This window comes from Brachyhypopomus gauderio, chromosome 15, assembly GCF_052324685.1.
Source record: "Brachyhypopomus gauderio isolate BG-103 chromosome 15, BGAUD_0.2, whole genome shotgun sequence".
Lineage (NCBI taxonomy): Eukaryota > Metazoa > Chordata > Actinopteri > Gymnotiformes > Hypopomidae > Brachyhypopomus > Brachyhypopomus gauderio.
The window spans coordinates 16,558,427-16,572,828 of NC_135225.1; the positions used below are offsets into that span (position 1 = coordinate 16,558,427).

At 46.9% G+C, this 14,402-nt stretch overlaps 1 protein-coding gene across 1 annotated transcript in view; it reads right to left on the reverse strand.

Annotated features, from left to right (window-relative positions):
- Positions 1-14,402, reverse strand: part of anapc1 (anaphase promoting complex subunit 1) — a 31,637-nt gene that overhangs the window by 15,130 nt on the left and 2,105 nt on the right. Inside the window, exons 6-29 of the mRNA XM_076974449.1 lie at positions 14,201-14,283; positions 13,986-14,059; positions 13,731-13,876; positions 13,291-13,514; positions 12,912-13,121; positions 12,617-12,712; positions 12,367-12,457; positions 11,914-11,979; positions 11,382-11,519; positions 10,754-10,894; positions 9,863-9,923; positions 8,028-8,215; positions 7,776-7,850; positions 7,073-7,338; positions 6,305-6,396; positions 6,000-6,148; positions 4,693-4,771; positions 4,422-4,455; positions 4,242-4,315; positions 3,142-3,320; positions 2,674-2,900; positions 2,339-2,457; positions 1,603-1,874; positions 114-348 (exon numbers count right to left, since the gene is read on the reverse strand). Coding sequence (XP_076830564.1) covers positions 114-348; positions 1,603-1,874; positions 2,339-2,457; positions 2,674-2,900; positions 3,142-3,320; positions 4,242-4,315; positions 4,422-4,455; positions 4,693-4,771; positions 6,000-6,148; positions 6,305-6,396; positions 7,073-7,338; positions 7,776-7,850; positions 8,028-8,215; positions 9,863-9,923; positions 10,754-10,894; positions 11,382-11,519; positions 11,914-11,979; positions 12,367-12,457; positions 12,617-12,712; positions 12,912-13,121; positions 13,291-13,514; positions 13,731-13,876; positions 13,986-14,059; positions 14,201-14,283 — 3,319 coding nt within the window. The remainder of the gene's footprint in view (positions 1-113; positions 349-1,602; positions 1,875-2,338; positions 2,458-2,673; positions 2,901-3,141; positions 3,321-4,241; positions 4,316-4,421; positions 4,456-4,692; positions 4,772-5,999; positions 6,149-6,304; positions 6,397-7,072; positions 7,339-7,775; positions 7,851-8,027; positions 8,216-9,862; positions 9,924-10,753; positions 10,895-11,381; positions 11,520-11,913; positions 11,980-12,366; positions 12,458-12,616; positions 12,713-12,911; positions 13,122-13,290; positions 13,515-13,730; positions 13,877-13,985; positions 14,060-14,200; positions 14,284-14,402) is intronic.

The window sequence follows — 14,402 nt, forward strand, 5'->3', positions numbered from 1 at the left end:
ACACACACACACACACACACACACACACAACCAGTGTCTACACACAACACGGACGCCCTTAGCGAGCCCTTCCCACAGCAGAAGCGGGGGAGTCGGGTGACGGCTGCACTGACCGATCTCGGCGAGCAGCACCTCTGCGTTGTGCCGGTGGCCCGTGCCCTGGTAGACGAGGCCGAGCGCCACTACGGCGGCGACCTGCACGCTGTGGGGCACGTCCAGCTCGGTGGAGGTGGGCGGCAGCAGGGCCGGGATGTGGATGCTGAGCAGGCGGGTGATGGACATGTCCATGGTGCCCAGCTTGGCGGCGGACACGCCCAGCAGGAGCCCGATGCTCGTCATCTCGTGGCCCTGGGCAAAAGGGCACGGGGACAAGAGATTACGCTCAACAAAGTGAGGCTGTAATATGATAGCTCAGCCTGTGTGAAGGGAAGGGTGAGTCAGTTCAGGCGTCAGTGGAGACAATAACAAAACATTCACACAAAAAAAAAAAAGCGTTGTAAATTTGTAGGTCAGACAAGCCAGCTGATCGTCCAAGGCGTGGAATCCTGCACTACACAGCAGGGGTCATCTCTGCTCCAGCACACCACAATACTCAGTAAAGACAGAAATCAGTTGAACAAATTGAGCGTGTCGTAATGGTGCAGCTCGAGAACCCTTCCAAATTAAAGACACAGAACCGGTAAGCTTCTTCACCGGTTCCAAAAACAATAGCATATTTTGTTGTTCATTCATTCACTTTTGATATTAGTGTGTGTAAGACAGGATGTTTTTCGCTGGTTTCTCGTAATTGAGTACTATCAGACTCTATATAGCCCTAGCCACCAATCTCAATGTGGTGAAGGGCCAGTCTCAATGCACAGTGTATAGCTGAAGCTATAGATTACAGATATGCATTGCGACCACTGAAAGTAGCGATAGAGTCAGGCCTGACTGGAAATGAGAGAACACGGAGCGCGTTACGGTGCTACACCATGTCATAATGAAACTCTTCTTTACGTTTGTCTTTCATGTGAGAAAAACAACAGGATGAGAGCAGAACCTGAAAAGAAAGACAAAAAGAAAAAAAATATAGTAGGTAGCTCCAATACTGGAGAAAACAAAGAATAAGGAAAGAAATCTTAAATCTTTGGAGGCCCTGTTAGCATCACATGTTGATACATCACAATAATAATGGAGTCTGTCTCATGAACTTTTCAAAGCAGTGAGCTTTACAATATGTGCCTTGAAGAGCAAATTCACACTTTGGACTGCAAATCTCACCAACTTCAAGATCACCATCCACCGTGATCTGGTCCTCCCTTCCACTGAATCCCTACCAATTCCCATTAAACTCTGGCTTCAAAGTAGCCACTGCACCCAATATACTCCACACCTTCCAGTGTAGATCTCTATTATAGATATGCAGCAGTGAATCAATCTGCTCAGACTGCTTGTTGACCTCAGCGAAGCTGCCCCTTATGATCAGGGCAAAACTCTGGTCTTTCTTCAGGTATTTACAGCCCTGGGCATAGCTGCAGTTGGCTTCTGCATCTCAGTGAGGGTCACGGGCATTAATGGGCTCCGCGTGGCCAAAGGCCTTTCTGCTTCCTGCCAGCCACTTACCTTGGTGAGGTAGTCGTGAATGTTGAGCGTGGCGAGCTTGGTCAGGTGACCGTTCAGGCCCAGGGCCATGAGGAAGCCGGCGTACTCGTTGGCCAGCTCGGCGCTCTTGGGCTTGTTGTAGGCAATCCAGGCGGACTCGACCTGAGAGACTGGAGCGATCTTCAGGCCGGCCGCCACGCCATTGTGGAAGCTGGCCCAGCTGGTCATGTTGGGCGGCACATCGATGTTGCCACTGTTCAGGTCCACCATGGTGTTCCTGGGTGGAGCTCGGCCTGCAGGTGAGAGAGCAATGCTGCTTAAGTAGGAAGGGGAATTCATTTGGTGGTTTGGCACCGTTTGTCAGTGCACACATACACACGTGTGCAAGAAAATACACCTATTCACATAAATGCTCAAAGGAAGAACTTTCAAGCAGGAAGAATGGTCTGGTTTTCTGAGAAGACCCCAGCACTTAACATGTACTGCTAGTCTGTTAAGACACGGTGACTAAGAGAGCTGCTGTGTAATTGTGTGGCTCCGTGAAGCACATGGCACAGGAAGAGGCCCATTATCTACCTACAGAGCAGAAGAGATTATCAAAGAGCAGAGCGTGTTGCCCAGGGAGCAGCACTCCACCCAGCAGAGTCCTTCACTGGCCGAGCTCGTTCACAGAAACCGTCTGGAACGGCAGGCAGCATCAGCTTGGCGTTGACCGATTTTGCACAGTCACCCACGGTTCTGATGAGCAGCGTCTTACCGGTCAGGTTGAGCTTGGGCACAGGCAGGGGCTCGGTGGGCACGGGGTGGTAGGAGAAGAGCGTGAAGAGACCTCGGCCAACAGGGAGGGCCATGGTGCGCTGGCACAGCTGCAGTAGCCTAGCACGCAAATATTACAAATATAGGAGGGTCCCTATAGTCTATATGACACACTGGGTCATGACTATGACTAAATAAACGATTCAGCTAACAGGTGTTCCCCCCTCTTCTCGCACTACATATCATTAACATGGGGAAGAGAGCTGCAATAATACGGTATTTTAAAAACGTTTCCTTAAATTGTTACACATCTCTGCATGGCTGGGGCTGCCTCACTTGTTCTCCTTCTCCTCAATGTACTCGTGGTCGCTGACTTCGGGCAGGTGGGGCACGTTGACACGCACGGGCCTGGAGCTCTGGAGAAGACGCCGCACCTCCTGCACACGTAGGTCCTGACTCCAGATCAGCCCCGTTACCTCCGGGTGGAGATCAGCCATGCCGTCCTCTTCCTCATCCGCCTCGGTTGTTGCAGGGGGTTCCAGCGAGATGTTTAGCCCCACCATCTGTCACACATGCACACACACACATGCGCACACACACACGACAGGTAATGCAATGTAATAACCGACAGACAAATGTGCTTAACAGTGCTGAGATTTTAAACTGAAGCCCAGTCCAACTGACATGGCCATTTTGGATACACAATGTAATGTAATACACAACGCACTGCAGAGGGTGCAGAAGCCACTAGTTCACGGCCTATAAAGAGCACCATTTAGCAAGAAAGTTTTTTTATTGGCTTACAGGCTTCCCGTTGGCCAAAGAAGCTTTGTGAGCCTGCTTGGTTAGGTCCTCCCGTCCAATAAGGGCACAGACCTCTTCAGACCAATCAGAACAGGGCTGTTCTCTGCACCGCGTGATGGCGTCTCTGATCGGCAGTGCTACACCAAACGGCACAGATTCTAGGTCCTTCAGTGAAAACCCTAAACACACACACCCCACCCATCAGACAGTATATACACAATAGACAATAAAGCCAAAATTACATTTTAATTAAACTAACGTTTTAAATAAATAAAAAAACACTGTCACTATTAAGTGACTAACATTTTCGTGTTATAATGCTATCGCAGTTTGACCTTGTTTGAAGATTAGGGATTCATAATAAAAAATACCATCTGAATCTGTCTGGCAGCAAATGTGTCGGTGAAAAAACTGAATTTTCACATGCAAGCCATCGACAGAATTTCCCACGTGCATCCATTTAGCTATCATTTTCAGTCCGTTTGACGCAAGCACGATAGCAAACTTCGCAACTTCTGTACCAGGAGGACACGGGGAAGGTCACTTTTTCCATAAAAATTGAAATTTAGCCATACAGAGCAAAAATAAAATTTTGCTGCTCTGCCATGATTTAAAAGAAGCTTAAGTCATCAACTCCATTTTTATGTAACTGGACACTTCAATATGTGATACCTCATTTATACGTCGATTTGATTCGCTTTCACCAAGGGCACAGGAGAATTTAGCATAGAAATATGCTAATTATCGCCACGTAACTTTATTAATAGGAATTATTTACCGTGCCGCACATTCCGCATTTCATAGCGTAGCTACCATCTGGTTTCATGCATCTGGTCCCATAAGCTTTTCCTTGTTTGCTTGTGCATGTCCAAATTAATATGTTTTCTATTCACTATTCTCAAAGCCTTAGGTTTTCTTCCCTTCATGTAATCATGTTTTTAAATATCGATGTCTGAAGAGCACTGCTCATGTGTCATGCAATGGGCGATTCTGAAGGTTAATGCGCATGATGCACCTTTTAATTACGCACACGTGAGGTGCATTTAGATTGATCACAGATCTGTCATGACTTAGTAAAGAGCTGTGAATGAGAGTCACACCTGCAGAGGTCAACCACACCACCAGCTTCTCCGCCAGGCAGCCTGATGGAGCACTGGGCTTTACACTGCTCCGCCTGTACACACACACGCACATTATGTACCATTACAGTCTGTTAAGCACACCAAAGCTAAAGAGTGCATACAACAGCCTTCCTAGCAGATCACCCAAATCATTACCACCTTAGAACAGGCTCGCCGAAACCCTTTTTCTGTCCTGAAACAAAGTGAAACAAACGAACAAACAGTGAGAAGTACTGCATGTGCAAAGCTCTGATGAGCTGAACACTGAGACAACAGATTATGTATTATATTAAATCATAATCTCCAGTCTCCTATGGTAACATTGATCTTCAGCATAAAATAAGAGAAAACTCATGCTGGGGAAACGTCAAAGACACAACTTGCTGTCCAGTTGTCCCACAGCACAGCTACGGGAAGGGTGACAGCTCACCTGCAAAGATCCTTGACAGGTATTTAGATACATTGGTTGAGACAGCGTCTTCATCCCCCACTACGTACAATGCGTAGCTCTGTCAGCGAGACAGAGAGAGGTAGAGAGAGAAAAAGAAAGAATGAATGCAGCGTAAATTGCTGTCATTAGCAGTGGGACAGCACCCATGTGGTTTCGGTTTCTGCTGCAATGACAGTAAAGTCGGTCTGGGCACGTTAGCGAGAAACAGCATGTTCACACTGATTCTAACCAATGATGGAGTCATCAACCACATTACTGTATATACCGACCACAGAATGGAGCCAATAATGTGCTTTTACAATGTATAATTTCTCCAGAGGAGGGACCACTACGTCCAACTGCCTCGTCTGGTAATCGAGAAAAATGGAACGTTTGAATCAAGTGAAGAAAATGTCACTAGAGTGAGAGAGGAAGTCAGAATTCCTCATTCATATACATTTTTGTTACTTTAGAAGAAAAAAAAGAAGAAAAAAAACCTCACAAGAGAGAGAGGGAGAGTAAAAGGGTTAATGCACTGGACACTAATCTGTGGCCATACCAGACTGAGGGTAAAATGGAGTCTGTAATGTTCTGGATACTGGGGTAAATGAAGCCCATAATTGCATGAAGGCCTGTCAGCACCTCTGTGGGCTTATGCGTCATCCCACTTGGGCTGATGGGAGGAGTCCCAGCCTGTCCCGCCCCCACCCACTCCCCAGTGATTCAGCCCTCCATTTCCATGGCTTAATTAAGGTGGGGTAACTCACAGTGCAAACAAGCTCACCCACCCACCCCTCTACCCTTTCTCCTTTGAGCATGCACACACATACACAGAGCGTGAGAGAGAGAGAGAGAGAGAGAGAGAGAGAGAGAGAGAGAGAGAGAGAGAGAGAGAGAGAGAGAGAGAGAGAGAGAGAGAGAGAGAGAGAGAGAGAAATGCCTTCGGTGGCCCAGGGAGGAAGCAGTGGTGCTGAAATGTCATTATGATTAGCTAGGAGCACTGTGTCATCTAACTGCTTGACATTTTCATTGAACATGCCTGTCGTTTCAGGGCACAGGACCAGATAAGAGGAGCATCAAAGAAATGGACATGTAAAAATTTCACAAAGTACCTTTATGTATAACTCGACCAAAATAAGACTAAAGCTTGTACTAAAAATGTAACCACATTCCACAATAGATCTGAACTAGCGCCCTCTGTTGGGCATTTCTGGTCGATTATGACGATGGTCCGATCCGAAATAATGCATCTAGGCCCAATCAAATGCAAAGCAATTTTTCATCCCTTTTCCACCAGGAAACCTTACCAGCACAAGCAGTTTGGTCCTCTCACAGATGCCAGGCAGGTAGGGGAAGCGGGTCACCTCCAGTCCCCTCAGACAGCCGCTGAGCCAGCCGAACACGCATGGCACTTCGTCGTCCAGGTACGCCGGCCAGCTCATCAGCTCCAACTGAGCTGAGAGCAAGCAGAGACGTACAGAACTGTCAAACAGCAACACCTGCCTGCCAAACTCTCAGCAGCGACAAACAAGCTCAGCTGTTTAAATCATTTGTTAAATGAACAGTCTTGCTTGCTAATGAGAAGAGCCCGCCCCATTGATTGGCCACTTACCCTGATCGATCACGCAGACTTCCTTGAAGGTTTTGATGAATGAGGGGTAATCACGCCAGTACAGATCAATGTACTCCTCTAGCTGGAGGTCCCTGATGGGAAGAGGAACAGGGCAGTGAAGGATAGGAAGGGGAGGAAAAACTAATAGCGGAAAGAGCCATCTGATCACACTGTTCATCATGGTCACAAGATCAATGCTTACACTGTCTCTCACACCAGACACAGCATGCATCATTTGCAACAAAGGGAAAGTCTTTATAAAAAGAGTAGCCACGCACCAAGGAAGCCTACAAAATTCTGAAAGCACAGAGATGAGCTGTGGGGCTAAACCTCCCCCCACACACACCCCCGTCATACTTACAATCATCCATAACCCATCACAGCTGCCGTGTAAGGTTAGCAATTACTGCAATTACCCTTTAAAACTTTAATTATGCCCATATCAGATCGAGTGGCCTAAGCCTAAATACAGCAGTGTGTTTCTTAGGATTCAAACACAGAATGAAGTGAGGGGAGAAAAAAATAAATTAAAAGTCTTCCGACCCACACGCACAAGCAGCTTCCCTGAAGAGCAATCAAGCCTTTTCAAATGTCCTGTTGCACATCAACATAAAAACAAACCTGCTCTTGACATTTTCCGAAACAATCCGTGGAGATCTCGCGGCCGTCCATTGTAATGTGAATGTGCGTTTGCTGAAAGGACTACAGTGCAGGGGTTTGGGGGGCTTAGAGTGTACGGTGCCTGGATAACAACACACGTTACTCCACCTGGCAAGCTGCTGCAGGAGGCCCACGAGGGAGCGGGCTCCTCGCCGCTGCAGCTCGTCCAGCTTCAGGTCCTCGTACAGCAGGTGCAACACGTAGAAGATTGCCGGGATGTGGGGGAGGAGCAGAGCAGAGGTCTCCAGCCCCGCCCCCGGCCCGCCCTCCTCCATGGCGGCAGCGGGCGCCGCCTCCTCCAGACCCAGCACACCCGTAGTGGGGTGCGCCAACACCTGGCAGTGGTAGTCTGAGGTGCAGAGGTACGCCCAATCCTTGGGGGGGGGGTCAGCGAGAAGTGTGGGAGTGTTGTGGGCAGACGAAATGTTAAGGCCATTTTTGTGTCAGTGTGAAATACGCCAGTGTGAACACATTATGGCAAAAGATACATAAACAAACCCCACAACCCAGCCATGCATGTTACCCGTTCTGACTTATGAGGCCTGAGGAGAATATATCTGGTCCTGCGACCCAGTGACTCCTGACCCAATGACCCCTGCTAGCAGCCCACAGGCTTTACATTATTCTAACTCAGTCTGGCACCACCATTTATTTATTGTCCCTGGAGAGGCAGGACTGGAGGTCATTTAGAAAGAAAAAAAGGGGGGGGGAGACATCAACTGGTTTCAAATGATGTCTTACTGTAATTACCCCACTGTTGTGGCACACAAAGGATTTAGGGAGTCTTGGTGTTTACTTTCAGAACACTTACCTCATCTGAGCCCGTGTCAGCAGGACGTGCCTTCTTAGGAGCTATTACCGGAGAGAGGGGCACCTCGATATGGAGCTGTGGAGAGAGGGAGCATGAGAGTCAAAAACATTAGTTCTTTGCATTTCTCAACAAATGGAACAATGTGACTTCAAAAAAAAAATTGGAGCAATAACACGAGTCAATTATTTTTAGATTTTTTTTAAATAGTACTGACAGAGTTGACTAATGTGATGAACATGACTAATGACTAACATTTCGTGTCCAAGCCAGTCGCTCCGTGTTGTAGCCCATTAGCGTCATTAAGCATGTGACAAAGAGATTCCACTCCTGGTGCATGCTGGGACCTCCAGGAGCATTGTAGATGTTGTACCACTTCACCAGCACCTTCATGGCCGTGTCTTTGGGCAAGATGAACCGGATGGCCTGCAGGCATCGCATCACTGAAGGAGCGGGGGAAACGCACAAGTAATTTAATAGAGCCGCAAATGATAATGGATCTACATTTACAAATGATGATGACGGAGGCATCCAGGTTCTGATTTTTCAATCCACCGTACAACTGTAGTGTACAAAGCAGATAAGCTGATATAATTCTGCATGATCAAATTGAAAAATACCGTCCAGCCCTCACACCCCATCTCCTCGAGAACATGAACGTCCAAATAAAAATGAGGGGGTGATGGCAAACGGAAAGGGCTCTGTTTAAGCAGAGAGGATTCTAGGGCAGGCTGCACAGGGATTCACGGGGAACGCAGCAGGGGCGTGAAGGGAACACAGGATAAGAGGGCGCTGGAGCAGAGTCCAGCAGTAGGTGGAGGAGATGCAGCAGGTTAGGGGGAAATGAGGAGGTTCAGGATGGAGGGGCTCTGCCAATAAGGGATTTTGGAGGGGCCTGCCTGCCAGCTCGTGGGCTTGCGTGACTGATGGGAGACCTAGCAGCAGACGATGAGGCGCGTGGTAGGGGGGCCGATTTGCTTTGCGCTCCTGGCAGGAGCATAACGGGATTAATGGAAACAGCAGGGGGGCTGGTCAAATTTAGTGAGTCACATGACAGGCATTTGGCAGCATAAAGACAACCTAAGATCCCCGAGATGCATGTACTGGGTCACCTGAACGACTGACAGGTAACAGTGCGGTTCTGGCGATAACATCAACATTTCACGAGTGCAGTTGGTGCACCTAGAGAACTCTAAAAAAGAGATTTTGAAGATGTGAAGAATGCTGAATGCAATGCACACAGCACATCAGAGCATGTGTTTACATAATTACTAACCTACCTTAGAAAATTCAAAACACGGTGACTACAACTTGCTATGTACGAGCAAAAACCAATTAGATTCCTAATGAATCTGCCAGCATCCTAATTGGCAAACAAACTCCAAAAGGTCAATGCAAAGCTGGCTAAAATGTCAATTTATTAGGAGCAAGCAGTCGTAGCTTTTAAACTGAACGTCTTAATAAAAGGAGGACAGACAGGCCATAATGCACAGTAATTTTAGAGCGAAGAAAATGAGATCAAGTCATGACAAGAAGCCAATTAATGATGGCATACAAATATCCCACAAGCTAATTGTGCCCCACAGCTGTGACAGGCCACAGGACCCAGGAAAGCCCAAAAGCAGACATCATAAACACACTCAAGAGTATTTCTAGAGAATTACACAATAAAAAGTGAGAAAGTGGAAAAATCTAGACAGACAGCAGTGTTGGGGTTGTCTAGAATAGGGTACAGTCAGGCTCATTAAAGGGTTAGCGTCCTTAGGAACTTGAGTGTACGTCAAACAGGAAGCCTTGGTCACCACACAACACTGAATAAATGACATTATTTGTATGTGTGAATTACACAACTTATCAACCATAACACTGAAGTGTTTAATAAACAAACAAACTACCGACGTGCAATACTACAGGGGTGAGAACATATACTTCCCCCAAGATTGTTCTAGAGGAGGCATGACATGACCAGTTGATATGACACCGATCTCACTGTTTATTAACAATGAAGGAATCAACCTGTGCTGCTCTGTGTGAAATGTCACGAGGCTGACGTGTGTGTGTGTGTGTGTGTGTGTGTGTGTTCTTCTGACCAAGCTCTGATGTCGCTACTTCAGGAATGGTGATCCTCAGCATTGATCCGTTGCTCAGTTCCTGAAACAGACAAAACAGATAAGAGGACAAGTTACACCAACCTGCTGTCAGAAAATCAATTAAATAAATATGAACTGTCATAAGGGCCATCAAGAAATCACTTTGCTATAACAAATCAAAAACAAGACAGCATATGGGGCAAAACAAATTAAATGCATGACACACTGCTTTGACGCATGGAAAAAGCCAGTGGCAAGAAAGATCGTTTGAACAGTCCTGATGAATCAGGACCCTGCAGTCAGACCGACCTTGTCAACATCACAACAGGTTCCACTATAACGGCGCCCATGCACACACAGAGACCCAATTTCAGCCCTCGAGTGGAGCTTTAACATCACAAACTAAGAGCAATTATCAGGTTCTGCCCATAGTAATGCAGGAAAGAGTATGGAATCAGGAAATTACCTCAAGATAAACACTGCATAAAAGGGTACATAGGAGCTTGAGGAACCCATTTTAGAAATATAGCATCAATGCACTGCTACAAATAAGTTACAGTATGTCATGACAAAAGTGTACAAATTTTCTTGCAATTGCACAATGTTTTTGGATCAGAATCACAGTTCCAGTGTACTGTGTTTATTAGCAACATCATTATGGAAAGTATGATACCCTTTTTTTACTGTCCAGGTTACGTTGCAAATTGGTTTAAAAAAAAAAAAAAACACATTTGAATCATATAAACAAACATTTTTTCATCTATAAATGGTAACAACACTGAATGAAACTACTCGGAGCAAATGAGACCATTCTGCACAGTGCCCACCAACTTGCTTTCACTCCTCCTAGTGAGTCAGGTGTGAGGGAAACAGCCGTGTGTGTGTACTGACCGCCGTGACGCGGTTGCTGACGGGGTCACGCAGGGCCTGGATGTGGGGCGCGGCCTGCTGGAACGGCGAGTCCTCTAGCCAGGATGACTCATGGTGCTGCACTGAGCTTCGCACCTCGGACACAGGGGACGGCATGTCGGTCTACGGCCCAGAGGAGGCGGTGGTGAAGGAGAGGAGGCGGTGGTGAAGGAGAGGAGGCGGTGGTGAAGGAGAGGAGGCGGTGAACACAGATACTCGGCCCGGGAATGGTAGCAGTACGCATCATCGGGTGAAATTATTCTTCATAGTCAAACACAGCATTGATTTAATTTGCGTGTAAAGCCGCTTTCTTTATGCTCGTACAGACGGGTTTGTTCTGCACTGCGGCTCATCGTTTTATCGACCTGCCAACCGCTGATTCACATTGTGGTCTAAACCTGGCCACCAGGTGGAGGTTACCTCTGGATAATTTGGTTACCTCTGGATAATCTGGTTACCTCTGGATAATCTGGTTACCTCTGGCAAATAACACTGAAGTACTAAATGTTTGAACGGTTAAGTGTATATCACTTAAATCACTCTTAATAAAGTTCATGAGATGTGTTTGCCACTCCCCCCCGCCCCCCCCGAAAGGCCTCCATGATGGTACCTCCTCCAGTCGGCTCATATGTTGCACTGTTGCTTTGGCAGGAGTGCTCACGTTCTCCAAAGGGGTGTTCAAGTGAGGCGGTTGATTGGGCAAACTGAAGGTAGGCGACAGAAGACCAGGGACAAACACTTTGCTTACCTAAAGAGAAAGGAGACGTGTTGATGAAACCAATAACTACAGTGAGCCATTAAGCATATGAACCAGTGCCGCCATTAGTGGAAGAGGAGCGTGTTTCAAAACCAGGCAGGTCATTTAACTGTAACCAGATCAGCACAATCAGAACCGTGACAAAGGGGATACACAGATTTTTTTCCATGTGATGTATGCAGTCAATCAGGTTTAAGATCTCATTAATTTCACAGAAAAAGAGCAGATGCAGAATTCACATACCCATAATTCAGTACCCAACGCCCCCGCCCACTCACTTGGGCCAATTAAATGTATCAGACGCATTTATTTAAATAATTACTGTCAATACTGATTACTGTCCTTAATCATGTCAAATGAAGCGTAGGTGTGTGTACCAGCTCACCCGTGTGATCCCCGTGTACAAGACCAGGCTACCATTGTTCTCCAACACCAGCAAAGCATCAATATCCTACCAAAACAAAAATGAGATGCTCTGTATCATCTGAAGACTTACAAACTTAGACTATTGCTCTGCATTGATTAAAATATTGTACACAATGCACCTTAATGGTTTTAGATTATATATCCATCTAAAACTGTGATTCCTGTATTAGCCTATAATTTAAGAGGGTGTCTGACAAAACATCAAAAATCTTCCACTGTGGTCTAACACGAAGACAGGCCTCATCATAACCAAATTATGCAGAAAGCATCTGCAGGGTTTAAACTGAGTTAAATCTTTAACAAAACAAATAAAGCACTGCAGATTTCTTCGGATTTAAACAGGCATATGGAGGTATAGTTGCCAGAAACAATTTCATCCCTATATTTTCAGAACACTACCATGGGTTCTTACCTCCAAAGGTACAGCATCTTTGGCTGGAATTGAGGTGACTGACGTGAAAATAAGTTGGGAAGTTTCATTGCTTTCAAGGAACTTCACACATCTGGCAGGACCAAAGAGCAAGAAAGAAGATCAAAAGTTTCTGTTACTGTCACAGTCTGGACGAAGTAAGCAGGAAAACAGAAAGATAATGTTATGCACAAGTGCCAAAAAGAAGTAGAGTGGAAGGAACAAAAGCGGACGCCTCTGAGCACACGTTCACCTGAGCTGCTGGACGGATTCCACCAGGAAGCACAAGTATCTGCTCTCACACAGGTCCGAGGTGATGAACACTTTGGAAGCCTGACAGCTCTTCTCCCTGAACAACAAAACCAAACACAGGACACACACCTCACCTCCAGCTTACGCGTCACACGGCCCAGCCTGAATAAGATGCACTACAACCACATGCCCCTTAAGAAACCAATGCCCAATATACACATACATAAAACCATCATCAGGAGATGTTCCACGGAGACACTTCTGCACCATGTGTGGTGCTGTGTTAAGAGGCTTACCTGTAGGTGGCAGCGGACTCCGACCAGAGCTGCTCGATGCAGAGGTCAGGGAGGATGGGCTCCATCTCGGGCAGCACGGCAGTGTCATTGAGCGTGCTGTTGGGAGAGGCCAGCAGGCTGTGCCCACGGGGCGATGGAGAGTGGCACGACACATTGAAACGCTGGGCGCCCGTAAAAGAAGGAGCGGCAATACCAGGGGAGTGTGCCCGGCTGAGAGTAAGACACATACAAGGCATTAAAAAAACATTTAATTTGGTTTATCTTGGGTTACAGTGCTGATTTTCTGTCAGAATTCAAATAAAATGGTTGTAGCTGCAGTAAAGAAATCCTAATCAGGTGGCAGCAAAATAAAGGAAGGGAAGAGCAGAATCGGCCTGACCTGAGGGCGGCCATGTTGGAGATGTTGGGCGAGTGGGCACGTGAGTGCAGGCTGGGTGAGGATGGCACACGGCTCTGGTTGTGCAGGGCGTGGCAGTGCAGGGGTGAGCCGGGCGAGTCTAGCCGGGTCACGTTCCGCAGGTGGGCGCCGAGGATGGAGGGAGCACCCATCGGGGTCTGAGCAGGGCCGTCCTGCCCCGGCCATTTCAGCACTGCAGACTGCTCCTGCATGGCAAGAGAGGTCATCTTATGCTCTTAAACATTTATGGTGATTCATTCATTTTAGCATGTTTAAATCAAACGCATTTTACAGGAGCTTATTCAGAGCAAATAACATTATAATCAGTATCACCCGTCAGCCAGGTTACATTCAGGTTATATTCAGCATAAATGTGGTTCAACCTCAAGTACCGTTGAACAGAACGACAGGTCCACTTTTACCTCTGGTGTGACCTTGCGCAGGGACCAGACAGTATGACTGCACTGCAGTGTGTCGTAGGTCATGATGATAGAGGGCTCCTCGCAGGAGAACAGCACTCGAAGGGCACTGTCGGACACATACTGCAGCCGTGCCGTCTCAAACAGGCCTGCCACCAGCAGACAGAGCAGTCTGTTACTGTACTGCTCTTACAGAGCCTCGGCACTTAGAACTGCTGCTCTTCACACAGTTTAGAAGAGGAAAGGACTGGGACTCACCTGTGGACTTGTAGACGACAGGTGCTATTTCATCCAGTGGGTGGAGCATGCTGAAGAGGGTCGGAAGAGGTTCCCTTGATCAAAAAAATTTTTTGGCATAATTTACATCATACACTAAAGTCCTTTAGTCCTTCAAATACCAACAAAGTATAATTATGAAGGATTATGGGTGTCACTGTAAAGACCCTGGAAGGAGCCAGGGTCACAAGGGTTACCTTGTAGGACTTATGGGAGCATCAGGTGTGATGTTTTTGCGCTCAAAAAGTAAGCCAAATTTTGTTGGCCACAGTGTGGAGACCTAAATGGCAGAGATAGAGAAAACCAACATGAGGTTTGTCAGTAAGTGATTAAAAATTTCCCAGTACCCATCACCCCCCCAACCAAAAAAAAAAGACAAATTGTAACCAATCAGGAGAA